This window comes from Lithobates pipiens, unplaced genomic scaffold (genome assembly GCF_037356315.1).
Source record: "Lithobates pipiens isolate NorthernLeopardFrog02 unplaced genomic scaffold, aLitPip1_a1.2 Scaffold_19, whole genome shotgun sequence".
Taxonomy (NCBI): domain Eukaryota; kingdom Metazoa; phylum Chordata; class Amphibia; order Anura; family Ranidae; genus Lithobates; species Lithobates pipiens.
In genome coordinates, this window is record NW_027507764.1 from 357653972 (window position 1) to 357673565 (window position 19594).

The 19594-nt window shown below is 42.7% G+C and overlaps 1 protein-coding gene across 1 annotated transcript in view; it reads right to left on the minus strand.

The window, feature by feature from the left end:
• LOC143996909 (regulator of G-protein signaling 9-binding protein B-like) overlaps nucleotides 1-18455 on the minus strand; it is a 62810-nt gene extending 44355 nt beyond the window's left edge. The window contains 2 exon segments of the mRNA XM_077492221.1: nucleotides 13636-13945; nucleotides 18124-18455. Of these exon segments, the coding sequence (XP_077348347.1) occupies nucleotides 13636-13945; nucleotides 18124-18219 (406 nt within the window). The 5' untranslated portion in view covers nucleotides 18220-18455.
• Between the last annotated feature and the right edge of the window lie 1139 nt (nucleotides 18456-19594).

Consider the following 19594-nt stretch of genomic DNA (forward strand, 5'->3'; position numbering starts at 1 on the left):
TCGCAGCGTCAACTGCTGGAACTTTCCATCTTTTAGTGAATCTTTCTTCCATGGGATAGAGCTTTGCGAGTCTCTTTGGAAGGGAAAAAATGCTTATCCGGATGATCCCATTCGGTATAAATAAGCTTTTTTAGTAATGTGTGGACGGGAAACGCATTCAAAGGCTGTAAAGGCTTCACAGAACCCAAGGAAGAGACCACCCCCTTCAGCTAACTCTGTTAGGGGTAGCATGCAAGTAGAGCGAACCATCTTTGCAAGCCTCTGTACTTCAGATTGTGAAGTAGGGATCCTTGGGAAAGTCAAGTATTGTTTCCTCCTCAGAGAAATAATCGCATGTCTTTCCTCTTGATCATCTGAGGGCAATACCCTATTCTGTCCCCATAATTCTCTTGGAACCTCTACTGACTGTAAAGAGTCTAAGGTGGGGAGGGGGATCTAGGACTCTTCCTATATACTGGATGGAGGATGCGATTAAAGCCGCCAATCTTCCTTCTAAGCCTTGCAAGGCAGAGGAAAATGCATCTTCAGTCACATCTACAGGGGCTGAAGTGTGTGAAGCAGTTGCACCACCACTAGCTTCCAATGACTCACTCTGGCTTGCCATGTCTGATCTCTCTGAAGAGGAAGACAGTATGGGGGCATTAATGGGATTCCCAGCGCCTGGGGGGTGATACCTTAGGTTCCTTTACGGTAGGTCTGGAAGACATAGTGCAAAGCACAAGAAGAGGTGCACACAAAATATTTGCTTGACAACGATTCTAGAAAAGATAATGTCACCAAAATAACAGTTCTTTTGCTGCTAAGTAACAATAGTTTTTTCCTGTCTGGAAATGCCTGTTTACAACCTTACATGTCCAGCACTCTGGTGTCTCTTAGTGTGACGGACTGCCTCTCTTCAGTTAAAAAGTCTTTCTGAAATGAGAGTGTCTGTGATATAAAGCCTCAGGTGGAACCTGATTGGCATCCTCAGTGTTTCCCCTCAGCTATGCGGCGAGTGCTGTGTGTGTGTGGACGTTACATCCATACACAGTGCCAAAGCACAAGAAGAGGTGCACACAAAATATTTGCTTGACAACAATTCTAGCAAAGATAATGTCACCAAAATAACAGTTCTTTTGCTGCTAAGTAACAATAGTTTTTTCCTGTCTGGAAATGCCTGTTTACAACCTTACATGTCCAGCACTCTGGTGTCTCTTAGTGTGACAGACTGCCTCTCTTCAGTTAAAAAGTCTTTCTGAAATGAGAGTGTCTGTGATATAAAGCCTCAGGTGGAACCTGACTGGCATCCTCAGCGTTTCCCCTCAGCTATGCGGCGAGTGCTGTGTGTGTGTGGACGTTACATCCATACACAGTGCCACGTGACCTTGCCCCTCTGCATTCTCAGGCCCTGCTAGGGACCCGAATGGGCAACACAAAGTAAGATGAACATACTATACACCTCTACAAGGGGGGAGGGGAAGAGGGGAAGGGGGGGGGTTCTGTCAGCAGATTTATAGTTTTTTAAAACCACAGAAGCATAGGGCATTTACCAATGTTACTAGGTGGAAGTGCTGGGTTGTAATTAAACCATGCAGCTAAAGCAGCAGCATCAACCAATCAGCCACCGCCCATATAGAAGTTTATACACATCTCTGTATTAGCAACTGCTGTATTTTTTACCAAATCCCACAAGATCTATTTAAGTAAGAACCCCCTCTGCCGCTGGGACCACACATGTTGAGACAGAGCTGCACTAAGACACATGCATAGGTAGTGTAAGTTACTCCTTATAGAGGAGACATTTATAAGGCATATAAGGTATATTGAAGGAAAAATCAAAGCTTCTTCCCTTACCTTGTCCTCGCTGCAGGATATGCTGATTTAACAGACAGATCCAACTTTCACCCATCACGGCGAGCAGCGTAGTTTAAACCTTCAAAGACTGGGGCCATTTTAATAGGGATTCCACTCCTTTGGGCCTTATATAGCACCCCTCAGGACAACTTTAGGAAATGTAGCAAGACCAAAAAGAGTCCTGGTTCCTAGGGTCCAGCTCTCAGAGAGAAGCTTTACAGGCAAAAACATTGTTCTTGAATCGAGGTCCAGGTACCATCCTATGGCTTCAATGGTGAGGATGGATCCAGTTTGTGGGGGTTTTTTAAATCCAGCATGGATCCCTCCTGGAGCTCCGCAGAGCACATCTTCACTCGTGACCAACACCTTAGACACTAGCGAAAAAACTGAGTGCTCCTGGAAGGAGGAGGGGTTATATAGGGAAGTCAACTTCCTGTATTGGTTATACCAGTGTCAACACCTGAAGGTAGGCCTATAACCCACCAAGTAATTACTTGAGACTCTGTGTCCTATGATGTACGATAAAGAAAATATGAATGCAATCTATACACTAGGGGGAGAACCACTGGGGGAATCTAGGATGGTAAAGGACCTAGGGGTCCTAGTACATGATAGGCTCAGCAATCGCATTCAATGCCAAGCTGCTGCTAACAAAGCAAACAGAATATTGGTATGCATTAAAAAGGGATTAACTCTAGGGATAAAGTGATAATGCTCCCACTCTCCGGCCGCACCTGGAGTATGCTGTCCAGTTCTGGGCACCAGTCCTCTGGAAGTATGTACTGGAAATAGAGCGAGTACAAAGAAGGGCAACAAAGCTAATAAAGGGTCTGGAGGATATTAGTTATGAAGAAAGGTTGCAAGCACTGAACTTATTCTCTTTGGAGAAGAGACGCTTGAGAGGGGGATATGATTTCAATTTATAAATACCATACTTGTGATCCCCCAATAGGGATAAAAAAATTTGCGGAAGGGAGTTTAACAAGACACATAGCCCCTCATTAAAATTAGAAAAGAAAAAGAGGTCTAACCTTAAACTACGTAGAGGGTTCTTTACCCTAAGAGCAGCAAGGATGTGGAATTCCCTTCCACAGGCAGTGGTCTCTTTCAAATAAACTATTAGATAAGCACCTGAACGAACGCAACATACAGGGATGTACAATGTAATACTGACATATAATCACACACATAGGTTGGACTTGGTGCCTTTTTTCAATCTCACTTACTATGTAACTATGGCAGTTGGAACCACAGTCACCAAACAAACCATTGGTAACACAATACGCCACCATGGATCGAAATCTTGCAGTGCCGGCAAGCTTCCCTCCTCAAGAAGGCAGATGGACAGGCCCACCTGAAGTTTGTCAATGAACATCTAAATGAACCAGAGAAGGATTGGGAGAAAGAAGTGCTGTTGTCATATAAGACCAAAATGTATCTATTTGACTATAACTCGACTGGCCGTGTTTGGAGGAAGAAAAATGCTTTAAGAACACCATCCCAACAGTCAGGCACGGAGGTGGAAACATTATGCTTTGGGGTTGTTTCTCTGCTAAAGAAACAGGCTGACTTTGCCGCATTAATGCCGTGTATTGCAAAATCTTGGATGAGAACCGTCTTCCCTCAGCCAGAACACTGAAGATAGGTACTGGATGGGTCTTCCAGCATGACAATGACCCAAAACATCCTGCCAAGGCAACTAAGGAGTGACTCAAGAAGAAGCACATTAAGGTCATGGAGTGGCCTAGTCAGTCTTCAGACATTCATCCTTTAGAACATTTATGGAGGGAGCTGAAACTGAAAAGTTGTCAAGCCACAGCCAATAAACCTTCAGGATTTAGAGAAGATTTGTAAAGAAGAGTGCAGCAAAATCCCTCCCGAGAGGTGTGCAAACCTGGTCACCAACTACAAGAAACGTTTTATCTCTGTGCTTGCCAACAAGGGTTTCTCAATCAAGTACTAAGTCATGTTTTGATTGGGAATCAAATACTTGTGTAGCGGCGGCTCCTGAAGAGCAGTTTGCCTAAACTGCAGTTTGGTTTAGGTATAATTGTCTAAATTGGACTTCAGCATCAGTCTGACTGGACTGTGAGATGTTCAGCCTGGCCACGGGGGGCACTGTCTCTTATGGCAGGCATAGAACTATAGTCTGGTCAGGTGCTTAACCACTTAAGGACCGCCTCACGCCGATGTACGTCGGCAGAATGGCATGGCTGGGCACAAGCACGTACCTGTACGTTGCTCTTTAAGTGCCCAGCTGTGGGTCGGGAGCGGTCCTGAGCTCCGTGACCATGGCCGTGGGACCAGTGGACCCGATCGTCGCTGGTGTCCCGCGATCGGGTCACAGAGCTGAAGAACAAGGAGAGGACTGTGTAAACAAACCTCTCCCTGTGCTTCCTACTGTGGCTGTCACCGATCGTCTGTTCCCTGACATAGGGAAAGACGATCAGGGATGTCACATGCCAGGCCACGCCCCCTACAATAAAAAAAACACATGACGTCATACATAACCCCTCCTCGCTCCCTAGTGGTTAACTCCTTCACTGCCAGTGTCATTTACACAGGAATCAGTGCATTTAAATAGCACTGATTGCTGTATAAATGACAATAGTCCCAAAAATGTGTCAAAAATGTCTAATGTGTCCGCCATAATGTCGCAGTCACAATAAAAATCGCTGATCGCCGCCATTACTAGTAAAAAAAAAAAATATTAATAAAAATGCTTTAAAACTATTCCCTATTTTTTTAGACGCTATAACTTTTGCGCAAACCAATCAATCACTAATTGCAATTTTTTTTACCAAAAATATGTAGAAGAATACGTATCGGCCTAAACTGAGGAAAAAAAAAATATTTTTTATACATTTTTTGGGGATATTTATTATAGCAAAAAGTAAAAAATATAGAATTTTTTTCAAAATTGTCGCTCTATTTTTGTTTATAGCGCAAAAAATAAAAACCGCCGAGCTGATCAAATACCACTAAAAGAAAGCTCTATTTGTGGGAAAAAAAGGACATTGATTTTGTTTGGGAGCCACGTCGCACGACCGCGCAATTGTCAGTTAAAGCGACGCAGTGCTGAATCGCAAAAAGGGGCTTGGTACTTTGGCTGCAAATTGGTCTGGGGCTTAAGTGATTAAGTTACTCTCTCTCTGAGCCAGGTCAGAGGGAATGGCGCTCTCGCTGTGCCCTCTGGGAGAGGGTATTTAAGATGCGTACGTCACGTGGTTCTGGGTTCCGGTCCAGTATATAGTGCTGATTATATGGTCCTGGTCCTCCTGACCAGCCCCCAGGAAGGCTATGGCCTCGGGTGCGGATCCACCCGACTTTAATGTCTCGGGGCTGGCTAGCCCGAGGCAAGGAAACTAAAGGAGGATTCCAAGGTGGTTGGGTGCTGTCTCCGGTGTGGGAGAGACCCATTGTACTTCAAGCATTCCAGGGGAGGACTCTTTAGAAGAACACCACGTTGGTTTTCTTAACAAGAGCCTGGAAGGGCTGAAGTAACCGAGAGAATCCGGTCTTGTGGATATCGCCAAGCAGGCTGAAAGATCCAGGCATCCTACAAGTGTTCTAAAGCTTAGTTTCCCTACGTGTTCTGCAACAACGTCTGTGACAAAGACTTTGTTCCTGAGTAAGCACCTTGTTGGCTGCTAGGCCTTGTGATAGAGGGACTGTCCAACCTGAGTGTTCATCCAGCTGCGAATGGCTACTCTCTGGATGCAATCAAAGCAAGCAAGTTCTTTAACGTTTATGGGCCTGAACGGATCGTCAGTGTGAAAGGGGCCTAAGAGTACCTGAACTTTCCTTTCCAACCCTCTGATCCCAAGTTGAAAGACTGTTCAATTGTCTGAGTTTGCAAATAGAATCCATTCAAGTGGATCTATTGTCAGTCTCGAGTTACTGGGCTATTTACCACGGGACATCCCCTAGATGTGTCACAAGGAGGACAGAAGGTAACGGTAAGCCCAAAAATAACCAGCAGCTCCTTTGGGGGTTAGTACTACACTTATTTTACTCACGGAACTTCAATTCAATTTATAACATTTGTATCATGTGTTTTTTTCTGAGTTTTTGGTTGATATTCTGCCACTATCATTTAAAATAAACCTATGATAGAAATTAAAGACCATTTATTTGTAAGTGGGCAAACTTACAAAATCTGCAGGGGATCAAATAATTTTTTTCCCCCACTGTATAGCCAGCTTTAGCCTCAGATGCAAAGGCAAAAGACAAGGATCCCAGCAGCTTACAGGCAAATGCCTAAGCTGGGCACAGCACATCACCGATCAGGGTAAAGAGCCAATGACAGTGGCTCTATACCACATGAGTGAATGAATGAATGAAATACTTATATAGCGCACAATGCGAACTGAATCGCCTCTAGGCTGTGCTGTGTCCAATCACAGTGATCCTGTGTGAGCAGGAGAATACGGGAACAGTGAGTTACCATTTTAACCTCTTCTTTACTGTGTACAGCACCGCCCTGACTGCCCTAGAATAAAGTATACCTATCACAGATGCCTTCAGTGCAACCTATCAGTGTACATGTCACAGCCACCATCAGTGGAGCCCATCAGTGTACCCCTCACAGCCGCCATCAGTGGAGCCTATCAGTGTACCCCTCACAGTCACCATCAGTTGCGCCTAGCAGTCTACCCATCACAGCCACCATCAGTGAAGCCTATCAGTCTACCTGTCACAGCTGCAATCAGTACAACCTATCAGTCTACCCATCGCAGCTGCCATCAGTGCAGCATATCAGTCTAATCGTCACAACCGCCATCAGTGTAGTCTATCAGTCTACCTGTCACAGGCACCATCAGTGCAGCCTATCAGTGTATGTTGCAGTATAAATTTTGGCCTAAACATACAAAGAAAAAATACTTATTTGCAAAATTTTAAAACTAAGAAAAGCGTGTTTCTTTTTCAAAATTTTCTGATTTATTTTTTCAAATATATCACAAATAATAAAAAAAAACAGTGGTGAATAAATATCACCAAAAGAGAGCTCTATCTGTCCCAAAAAATGAATTTTTCTCCCCGTGATATAGTAGCTAGAGCCCTGTCAGATTATTAACTCTTTTTGGGAAAGAGGAGAATTTTGAGCTATATACACCAGCTGGCACAGGACAGAGGTTCCTTGGAGAGTGTCTGACACAGCCCATGGCTCTTAGCCCTTGTACACACGGTCGGAGAATCTGTCAGAATGAGTCTTATCGGACCGTGTCGTCAGATAATCCAACTGTGTGTGGTATGCATCGGACTGATTCCGTCCGAATCTCCGTCCGACCCAATTTTACAACATGTTGGAAATATTTCCCGACCAACTGGGCCGGACGGACCTAATACGATCGTGTGTAGAGCATTTTGATCGGACCAAGTGCCACGCATGCTCAGATCACATTCCTACATGAAAGCTATTGGCTACTAGCCTGAATGTAGTCCCATCGTAACGAAATTACGTCATCACGCTCTGAAAGATCGGATTTTTCGCCAACTTGGCCCAACCGTGTGTGTATGCAACAGTTTCGGACACAATCCGTCGGACTAAATCCGACGGGCAAAATCCGACCGATTTGGTTGGCAAAATCTCCGACCGTCTGTACGCGGGCTTAGGGGAAGATTTATGGTCATGTACCAGGGATCATGTGAGTGCAACATTTATTGTTTTTATATTTGTTAAAAAATACGTTTATTGCGTTTCCCTTGTTTTTGTTGTTTGAACAATGAGTACCGTAGCCCCACTCTCACCTCATTGGAATTACAGAATTACAAAGGAGTGCCTTTACTGACAAATGTTTAAGAAATACTTACCTAGGCTGTGGAATATGCCACTTGCCACACTCTCTAAATTGATACATGTTCATAGGAGGATCTATTTTAAGTTGTAACTATTTTGTCATTGTCAGTAAAAGATTGAGGTCACTGGTATGAGAACCACTGCAATGTGGGTTTCCTCAATGTGTTTAGTTAGTGGCTTAGACAAGCCAATGTTTTGCTGCGTTTTGCAGCATTTTTTAAATAGCGTTTTTTTTTTTTTTTGCACTTTTGCGCTTTTGCGTTTTATAGCATTTTTTTAGCAAAACTTTACTCCCACAAAAGCTTGAAGCTCAAAAATGCTCATAAGACACCATTGCTATGTAAACACAATAGGATTTTCTGAAAAACAAACCCGTGTATTTTTTTGCAAAGCATGTTGGCTCAAACTTGTCTTGCACACACACGGTCACACAAATGTTGTCGGAAATTCCAAAAGTCAAGAACGTGTAAAATACAACACGTACAACGAGCTGAGAAAAATGAAGTTCAATACCCAGTGTGGGTCTTCTGCTTGATTCCAAGTAAGCGTGGACTTTTGTGCTTCGGAATTGTGTACACACTCAGAATTTCCGAAACAAGTCTTGTTGTCGGAAAATTTGAGAACATGCTGTCAAACAGTTGTCGGAAATTCCGACAGCAAATGTCCGATGGAGCATACACACGGTTAGAATTTCCAACAACACGCTCACATCGAACATTTGCCGTTAAAAAATCCAATCGTATGTACAGCTCATAAGTTTGCATGGACACATAGGATAACATGCTGAGGAGTTTACTGGCTGTAGAACAAAATGCCTGATGCCCAAAACAGCAGCTGTGAAAACACCCAGTGTGCATGAGGCCTTACAATACATTCACTTGCAAGTACATTTCAGATTGAGCTATTTTGCTTTTGTAAACAGCAGGCTTTTTACAACAAGAGGTAAGAAGTTGAAAAAGAAGTGAAAAAAATTGACTAAGCCCTTTTACACACGGTCAGAAATTCCGACCACAAAATCCGTCTCATTTTTTCCTGACGGATTTTGTCCGAAACTGGTGTTGCATACACACGGGTGGACAAAGTTGTCGGAAAATCCAATCGTTCGGAACGTGGTGACGTTTGTTGCGTACGACGGGACTACATTCAGGCTAGTAGCCAATAGCTTTGGTCTCGTAATTTGATCTGAGCATGCGGGGCACTTTGTCCAATCAGAATTCTCTACAAATGATCGGAAAAAGTCCAATCGGATCACGTTGTCGGAAAATTTTATATCCAGCTCTCAAACTTTGTTGGTCGGACATTCCGACAGAAAAATCGGAATTTGACCGTGTGTACAAGGGCTAACACTCCACCTGCTGGATGTATAAAAAAATACATAATATTATCTGGAATATTCTATATTTACCTGTCCTGAAAAATACATTTTTAAAGTTGTATTGTTTAACCACTTAAGGACCAGGCCTTTTTCTGAAACTTGTTGCTAACTTGTTGCTAACAAGTTAAAATCAGTATTTTTTGAATTTTCAAGAAAATTACTTAGAACTCCAAACATTATATATTTTTTTAGCAGAGACCCCAGAGAATAAAATGGCGGGCATTGCAATATTTTGTCACACTGTATTTGCGCAGCAGTTTTTTAAACAAAATTGTTTTGGAAGAAATACACTTTCAAGAATAAAAAAGAGAAAAAAGTACAGTTAGTAATTTTTCTCTATAATGTGAAAGATGAGGTTACTCCGAGTAAATAGACACCTAACATGTCATGCGTTAAAATTGCGCACACTTGTGGAATGGCGACAAACTACAGTACTTAAAAATCTCCATAGGTGATGCTTTAAACATTTTCTGGTACAATAATTTTTATTGTAATAAGAATAACATGTTGACAAGTGCAGTGAGTATAACAATCAAGGAACTTTTATAGGTATTAGCTGTTTACTGGGCGACCGAATGGGATAACCCAAAGGTCCATATACATTTCCAGTGCATAATGGCCGACTAACTAGGGCCCTAGGTGCAGATCCACTGGAAAACAGCGGAGGGTATTGCGTGTAGCCGTATACTAGTCCATTGTTACCCCTGGTACAGGTCTGGGGTAACATTCGGTAGAGAGATACAGAAAAATTTGTGATGTAGTGAAAATGGGTGCTTGTCAACCAGAGGTAGCCTTAAATCCAAGGATCCAGGGTCACCCTAAAGCAAGGGAGACCAAGGGCAGCCATAGGCACAATCCATGGCTGCAAAAAGAATAAGGAATGAGAAAAGAAAAGAGATAAGGAAATAAGGGTCAGGATAGAAAGAAAGGAAAAAAAAGGGGGGGGGGGAGGGCAAGTCCTGCAGGAGAGGAAGGAGATCTGCTCTCAGGAGAGGCCCAGACTGCTCAGTGTGCAAAGTGGAAAGAGCATAGGACCACCAAGGTGACCATACTTTAAGGAATTTAGAGGGAGAATCATTTAAAATACTTTCTTTAAACATTTTTAACAGTTACCAATTTAGAGTTACAGAGGAGGTCTAGTGCTAGAATTATTGCTCTCACTCTAATGATTGTGGCGATACCTCACATGTGTGGTTTGAACACTGTTTACATTTGTGGGCACGACTTAAGTATGCATGAGTAAACATCCCTTGTGACAGTAATAGTGACGTGTCAAGCTTTTTTTTTTTTTTAAAGGGATCTGGGGTCTATAAGACCCCAAATCCCCCCTTGCACTTAAAAGCATTCAAAATGCCAATTTTAGCTGTTTTGAATGCTGACATTTTGTTTAAAAATCTGGTGCCTTTAAGATTTCAGTAAACTGGAAGTGACGTTGTTGCGCCGCTTCTGGTATTTCTATAACCGAGACCTGATCAAAGCCATTTCCGGCTTTGTTGGGGTCTCTGGCCAGCTGGCTCCGCCGGCTGGTTGCTCAGGCCTCCCGGTGGGATGGGAGAACCCAGGCAGAGCAGTGGAAGGTGGCGGGGGTGGCTAATTAGATGCATTGGTTGTTATGACAAGAAAGCTGGCTGTTGGCTCTAAAAAAACGGTACTGAGGTGATGTCTGCAGCTGCTGCAGGCATCACCCCAGTACTAACACTTGAAGCAGAATGACGTACAGGTATGTGATTTCATGGCAAGTGGTTAAAGGAGAAGTCCAGTCCAGCCTGAGCTCATTCGGCAATTTGTACTCCTGTGACCCGTTTTCAGCAAAGAGCTGTCTGAAGTCCGCCCTCTGCTGACGTCACCAAGATCAGTCCACCGCGTCATCCCGACTTCCGAAGTCTGTATGCGCCAGGTGCCTGGACTGATAGGCGCCTCAGACTCTCAGCGAGACTCGCTGAGACAGCCGCTCCCTGCCCCTCCACAATTCATCGCTCCAATGAGCATGGAGGAGCAGAGAAGAGAGATGCTGACAGACAGGCAGCATCTCTCTGCTCGTGGAGGTGAGAGAATCAAGCCATCAGAGATATCCAATCACTCGGTTCTCAGTGAAAATGCGGCCGGGGAACAGATGCAGCAGATTATGGGATAAAAAAAAATTCCATACTTCTCTTTTAATAAATATAAATAAGGAACAAAAACATTTACAAACGCAGTATGCATTTCCTTCAGGGGAAAATGTCATTAACCACTTAAGCCCAGGACCATTCGGGTGGCAAAAGACAAGACCGCTGTTTGCGATTCGGCACTGCGTCACTTTAACTGACAATTGCGCGGTCGCATGACGTGACTCCTGAACAAAGTTGAAATCCTTTTTTCCCCACAAATAGAGCTTTCTTTTGGTGGTATTCGATCACCTCTGTGGTTTTTATTTTTACTTTTTGCTATAATAAATATCCCCCAAAAATATATATAAAAATAAAAATTTCCCTCAGTTTAGGTTGATACGTATTCTTCTACATATTTTTGGTAAAAAGTTTTATGGCATTTTTATTAATATTTTTTTTACTAGTAATGGTGGCGATCAGCGATTTTTATCGTGATTGTGACATTATGGCGAGCAGATCCGACACTTTTGGCTCTATTTTGGGACCATTCACATTTATACAGCGATTAGTGCATGAGCAGATCGGCAAGCAGTTAAACATTGGACAGTGTGTTTGTAGCATCAACATTTATCCTTTACCCTGAAGTAACTTATCTTATGTGATTGTGCACTCTAGCTGTCCAATTCTTCACTGCCATTTTTTTATATGATGGTACGTCAACCGTTGGCTTTGTAAGGACATGTGTAGATGGGCTTTAGACTCAGAAGCAGGTACTTGTGTTATGTTTTTGCTCACATTTCAGTTGCAATTATTTGCCTTTCAATTCCCGAAGTTGTTTCTGAGCTGGATCATGCTGCTTCAATGTACTTTTGCATTCAAAGTGACTTCCGGGAACTGAATGTATGTAATGGCAAGGGGTGCTGTGGTGTGCTGTAGGGTCTATTGATGCTGGCTGCTTGGGAATCTATTGTTGCTAGAGGGGATCTATTTTTGCAGGGAAATGGTTTATATTGTTGCTGGGGAGGTTTTCTGTTGCTCCTGTGGATCTGTTGTTGCTGGGGGTAGGTCCTATGTTGCTGGGGGGGGGGGGGGGTGGGCAATTATTGCTGGGAGAGATCTACTGTTAAGGGAGGGGTCTTTGTTCCTGGCTGCTAGAAGGTCTATTGATGCTGGCTGGTGGGGAATCTTTTGTTGCTGGAGGGGATCTATTTTTGCAGGGGAGTCTATTATTGCTGGGAATAGTTTATTGTTGCTTGTGGGGGAATCTATTGTTGTTGGGGGTGGGTCTTGTGTTCAAGAGGGTAAATCATTTCTGGAAGAGGTCTATTGTTGAGGGAGGAGTCTAATGTTATTGGCTGCTGGAGGGTCTATTGATGCTGACTGTTGGGAGTCTGTTGTTCCTGAGGTGGATCTATTGTCGCTCGGTGTCCATTGTTGCTAGATCGATCTCTAATGCCATTTTTTGTTATCATTAACAAATTCCATATCAAAATATCACAAAAATGATATTTGGTTCTGTATTCTCCAAAAGGGGTGGTACTAGGAGGTGGGTAGGAGGTGGAACCAAGGAACATTGCTCGGAAGTGGGTAGGGGGTGAAGCCAAGGGGTGACTCAGAAGGGAGGGGTTTCTGCACCTATTCATTGAGAAAAAAAGCCCTGTTATTTACCCTATCATTGTGCAACTTAGCATCCTAAAGAAAAACAAACTATGGATATATACAAACTATCTAATGCATGGTCATGCATAGACTTGGGATATAGACACGTGTACCTGTGTTGGGGTGAAAATATTTTTGGTGAGGAGGCAAGTGATCCCAGTATCTGAATGCAATATACTAATTTGTAAGGATATACATATTCAAATTCATGAAAACTGTTCTGCCACAAAAGAATGTCTAGTAAGGTAGCCCAGAGAACACATTTACTGAAAATAGGCACTTTTAAGATGACCAAACCCCCCCCCCCCCCCCCCACATAATGGTTACTGTAATACCACGTACACACGACCGGACTTTCCGGGAGAGTAGGTCCGACGGTTTTCCCGACTGACTTTTCAGCTGAAGGACTTCTGAACGAACGGACTTGGCCACACACGAAAGTCCATACATTTAGACGTGAGGATGTAATATCGGACTAAAAAAAGGATGTTCAATAGCCAATAGCTTCCCTTGCGTCTTATTTGGTCCGTCAGACCAGCATAAAGACGAACGGTTTTCCCATCCGTCGGACAGATTTGAAACGTTCTATTTTTAGGTCCGTCTGATTTTTTAAATGAAAAACTATAGGATTAGCCCACACATGATCGGATTGTTCAGCGGACTGGTTCCGTCTGACCTAGTCTGCTGGAAAGTCCGGTCGTGTGTACGCGGCATTATTGTGCTGTTTTACATGTTGACTCACAATATCATTTACTCTAAAATCCAGCTTATACCAGATTAAAGCTATTGATGAAATGATTAAAAGTCTATTTCTGAGCACAGTAAAGAACATTTAATTTCTATCCTTCTATACATTGACACTATGCATTTCTTCTTACCTGTAGCACCAGTCTGTATAGCTGGCTGATTGTTTGCAGAGAGGGGAACAGACAGGCCTAGCTCATACACCTTACACATGTCAGTGTGGAAATGATCCAAGCCACTGGAAAACTGGACCCACAGGCGCTCCAACTCCATGCGGTCTTCTTTACTCAGTTGTTTATCCCGAAGGGCCGCTGTCAGTTTGTTCCTGTTGCTTAGTGCCAGCTCTTGGGCCCTTTCTCGGGTGCGCCTCAATTCATCACGAAGACGTTTACTGTCAGAGGAGCCTCCAACAGAGACTGCCAAGTGTCTGTAGCATGCCACCACCTTCCCATCAATACATACACAAAAACAGAGAGAATATTAAATGATAGCTTTTATACGTACAGAAAATAACAGTCAATCGACAGTGACATTTTCACAGTTTTTTTTTTTGGTAGAAAAAATACCTTAGCAATGCCTGGCTCTTGGGGAAGGGGGAGAAAAGGGCACCTAACCAGTGACAAGGGGTATAGGTGCTAGGATGATTCATAGGGAGTAATTTTAAATCTTGTAAGACCCTGCTCCCTGCCACCTCCTAGTAAGCTACTATTCATCTTCGAGGTACCATTACCAATGTTGGTTTAAACTCTGTGCCAACCTTATGCAATTCGACAGCATGAAGGGTGAGTGGTTCAAATATGCTCTGCCACTTTATTTTAAAAGGGCAAAATAAAGCATCTACTATGTAGTACAAAATTACCATAAGTCATCAATCTTATGAATAAATCAGGCAATTCCCAGATGTAAATTCAGTAAAGCCCCGTACACACGACCGGACTTTTCAACATCCAAAGTCTGACGGAATGATTCCGGCAGACTATTCGATCGTGTGTGGGCTGCAACGGACTTTTGATTCGCAAAAGTCTGACAGACTTTAGAAATGAAACATGCTTCAAATTTTTCGGCCAGAACTCTGCCGGACCCAGTTCCTACCGAGAAATTCGCTCGTGTGTGTGCTATTCCGACGGACTAAAACCGACGCTAGTGCAGCTATTGGCTACTGGCTATGAACTTCCTTATTCGAGTCGAGTCGTACGTCATCACGTTCGAATCCGTCGGAGTTTGGTGTGATTGTGTGTGGCCAAGTCCGCTCATTCGGAAAGTCCGTCAGAATTCTGCCAGAACTCCATCAGAACTCCTTCGAAAGTCTGTCGGACTCAATCCCTCGAAAAGTCTGGTCGTGTGTACGCGGCATAAGTCATCATGGATTATAAAAGGGTCACAAAATATGAAAAACAAAAAAAATCACCTGCTACATGATGTATTACACATATCCAGGCATTTATATTAAAGGCTATTTAAAAAAAAAAAGTGGTTAAACTTACCTGCTGTGTGCAATGACATTGCACAGAGTGGCCCCTTAATCATTCTTTGGTGTTCCCCTGCCAGTGCTATTCGCTCCTTCTTCCTGCAGGTGCCTCTGTAGCAGGCCATGTGCTATGAGGGCACCCTTGAGGGTGCGCTCCTGAACCAGACTGTGCGCATCCATAGACACACAGCGCCAGTAAGCCAGGCCCCCCCACTCCCACCTTACAGGAGTTTCACTGACAACAAAGGAGCCTATGTCTCCACTGCCCTAAGTGTCTCCAGTGAAACAAGGAAGCAGGAAGAATGTTGCTGTAGACGGGACAGTGCAGGATCAGTGAAAGGAGCAATGTAAGGTGTTTAGGGGGTGAGGGACAATTAGTGAGGCATTTTTTACTTTAATGCAGAGAATGCATTAAGGTAGAAAACAGACTTTAGAACCACTTTAATATGATGCAAAAAAAACAAAAAAAACTGTGATAAACCAATTTAAAACAACTCCTGTTTGGTGCCATGAAAATAATGAAAGCTAAGAGGCAGTTTAAGCCATATATCTGATAAGACTCTCCAATATTTTATTGAAAATATCTGTTCTCGATAGTTACTATTTGTTCCAAAGAAAATTTACACTGTTTTACAAAAAAGACTGTTGGCATTTGTACCTTTGGTTTGTTGTGCCCTTTTTGCCAGACTGACAATCTAATGTCTATTCACCATGGGCCATTCACCAATGCTTTACAGGGGTAGAAGTGACTGAATGTGTTAGGAAATCTTGCCCGATCATCTTTGTTTACCCATAATAAGCAAATGCAGGAGGTATCAACAGCACCCTCTCCTCTTCTTCCTCTACAGCAGGAGTAGGCAACCTTGGCACTCCAGCTGTGGTGAAACTACAAATCCTACGTTTCTGCCTCTAGGAGTCATGCCCGTGATTTTCAGGGTCTTGCAATGTCTCATGGGACTTGTAGATTCAAAACAGCTGGAGGGCCAAGGTTGCCTAACCCTGCTCTACAGACTACAGATGTATGGTGATGTTATGCAACTGTTTACCTATAGAGGCCTGACGGCCATTGCTAGCCTTGATGGTGATTGGATCAGGTTTGCATGACCGCCTGTCCTTTATTGTCAATGGCAGCCCGACAGAGTAATATTTTTTTTAAATATACATTGGGCCAGCTTGGTTATCTTTAATTATCAATATGTTACATCCAAAAGGTTGCATTTTCCCTCTGGTATAGCCAAGGTGAAGAGTCACTTGCTTGGCATCTCCTCCATTCTGAAAACGTGTTGTATTCTTTTCAATTAATACAAAGTGTTTTTGATTGGACAAGGATAGATTGTAATGCCATTGGCCCCCTCTGTCCACTTCGTCCTATCAAAGAATGCCTTATAATAATTAAAACTAATATATCAAATTTCCTAAATAGAGCTAACCACTCTTTGTCTTCACTGTACCAGAGGGGAATTCACTCCAGCACTACTTGAACAGGAAAGCACTCCCTTGTATGTTGCACAGACTACTACTGATTTTGAGACTCACCTGAAGCACTTCAGGTGTGATGTATTGACAATTACAAGTAACCAAGCTGGCCCAATCTAAATTTTTAAAATATATTATCTCTTGAGTCCAGATTTAAGTGTTTCTAAGCCCTGGTTCACATTGGTACGATTTGACATGTCGGCACAGTTGCCGGTAATGGGACTGTCCTAATCGGCACTGCACCGATTTCCAAAAGTAGTTTCTGTACTACTTTTGGCGATTTTGCAGAAATCCACATAGATGACATGTGGGAATGAAAGTGTATGAGTTCCGCTGAACTTGCACGCTTTCATTCCCGCACTCATTCATTCCGTGTGAGCCTAGGCTAAAGCACAGATCAATGTAAATGTTTACTGCATACTTCATACTAAGTGCATACTTCACTTACTGAAAAGGCCCAGCCAAACCCTGTCTCTAGTTATGCAGGGACCTCCCCCTTGCAGAACACAATCACCATAATGAATGCCCTATTGAGATACTGCATATGTGCAGTAACTTAAAGTGGAACTTTAGTGAACAAAAACAATTGTAAACAGACAGGACTTTGAATGCAGAAGAGACATGCTATCCTTACCTGCCTGTACACCTTCTTTACTGAGCTGCACAGGCACATGCGAGGGAATGACATAATTTTGGACCAATGAAAATGGCCAAAGAATGGTACCCAGGAGCCGACTGGCTGAAAATGTCGGTGGCTGGCACGGAGCTCCAGAACACAGCAGTCAACGAGAGAATAGTGGTGAGTATAGTTGCGCTTTAAAAAAGGGTGACACTGGGGTTTATTTACTAAAACTGGAGAGTGCAAAATCTGGTGTGGCTGTGCATCGTAGCCAATCAGCTTCTAACTTCAGCTTGTTCAAGAAAGCTTTGACAAAAAATCTGGAAGTTGATGGATTTCTGTGCAGAGCTGCACCAGATTTTGCACTCTCCTGTTTTAGTAAATCAACCCCCTTTGATTCCGGGACATGGTCTGGGACACAAGATCATCGGGACTGAGGTCCAAAATGCGACACTGTCACTGCTACTTTTGGACAGTTGGCATCTAATTTCTTGTATAGCCAGAAAAGTCAGCTCTTTAATAAACACAATAAAGCACATGTTGATGAAGCATTCATAGATGTATATTTATATAGCAACAGTCATGTAATATAATGATATATTGATGTTGTCATTAAGTAAAATCAAAGCAAAAATTAGCAAATATATGTCTGTGCTGGTAATATATTCTTATACTTCATGCAGTGAAACTGATGCTCCCTGCAGGCTTACACCTACACACATAATCCTACTATATCTATTCTTATCCTACTACACTCTCCTCTTCCACGAATCTCCTTCAATATGCAGCACATATCCTTGCAATGACTTTCACCAGTAAAAGAAGAACAGTTAATAAAATGCAAAATGGCTGCACGGTATTCTAGAAATATATCAGCATCAAACATATTGATTTAAAGAGGTGATTTATATGTGACTAAGAAGAAAAATAAATAAATAATGCACTGATATTTACCTTATTAGCTGTATTTAATATGGCTTGCAAAAATTCAGCTATCCACAACACATTGCTCATGGTAAATTTGACTCTAGCATTGGTAAATCAGTTAAGAATATGTACCTTATTCAGTCCTTCCACCACTGCGGAACAGTCTTCTCTGACTTTCTGGGAGTTTATGCATGCTTCATTGCCTACTTTGTTATTTTGGATAGGCATTTGGGATCCTTTTTCCTGAGAAGCCTCCAAAGTTAAGATGTCTGCAGTCTATCAAGCTACATGTTGTTCTTCAGTACTTGAGTTTGCCATGTTTAGCATTTGAAGAAATGCTAAATCACTCTTTAATCCATTGAAGAGTATGGTTTAGTAAATGTTCACCCATAAAACACAGAAAAAAAATAGTAGAAGAAGCTTTCCTGTATTCACCACTGAAACAAATACTAACAAGAAGAGTGCTGAGAAGTAATCCGGGGGATTATGAAAAGAGGTCCTAACCCTGTGTGAAATGACAAGGCCTTTGTAAGCTCTTTATCTTAGACTCTTAGCTCTGGAGGAATTCTTATGCTCAAGTCTCTAAATTCAGAAATACAAAATATGTCTTCCATGTCTTCTGGAAAACTGATTTAAAAAGGAGACTAAAATCTGGAGAAATGCTTTTTAAAAGAATGAATCTTCTCCAATTAAAATGTAGACTATTGTTTTAGAGGACAATGAGGTATTATTCCTCCCATTGACACCAATGTTGAAGCAACAATTCCTCCTCTGACACTAATGATGGCTACTATTCATTCCACTGGCACAAAGAGGGGGCACTATTTCTCAAACTGAAGCCAGTGATGGGGCACTATTCCTCCCATTTACACCTACAATGGGGCACTATTTATTTAATTGACACCAATAATGGGGCACTATTTCTTTCTCTGACACCAACAATGGGGCACTATTCCACTTATAACAATGATGGGGCACTAGCTCCTCCTAACCACAGGTGTGCTGTGTCATTTTTTTTTACTCCCACTGGCCCCCAAAAACCCTGAAGGACAGTAAACTGGCTATTTGCTCAGAAAGTTTGGAGACCACGCTCTAAAGGATACACCCTAACTCCACACCACATGCATACAGTAATAACCTGTGTCTTACAGCCATAGTGGATCCTCATCGACCCACTATGGAGCCATACCCTAAGCATTTCCAGCCTAGAGATGCACTGTCTACTCCACAACTACACAGTCCTAGTCAATGACACGTAAAGTAGTTATAAACCCTTACATATACTCAGTGAATTGAGTGGCCTCAGGTGATGCACAAAGATTAAACAAATCTTCCTACGTAAGTTGTACCTATCTATCTGCAGCCCTCACATATCTACAACTGTTCAAAGTGCTGAATTATAAAGATTATGTGAGAGTTACGAAAAAAGGGGGCAGGGAGCTGAAGTTGCACTCTGCATAGCTCAGTGAGGAGAGCTTTGAGTGCAGATTGGAGGAAAGGGACACCCCAATTTACACAGCACACTGGAACAGAGCTAGGGCTGTCAATCAGCTGGAGATCCCTCCCCTGTCACCATTTTGCTCTTGACGTCAGGAAAAATTTG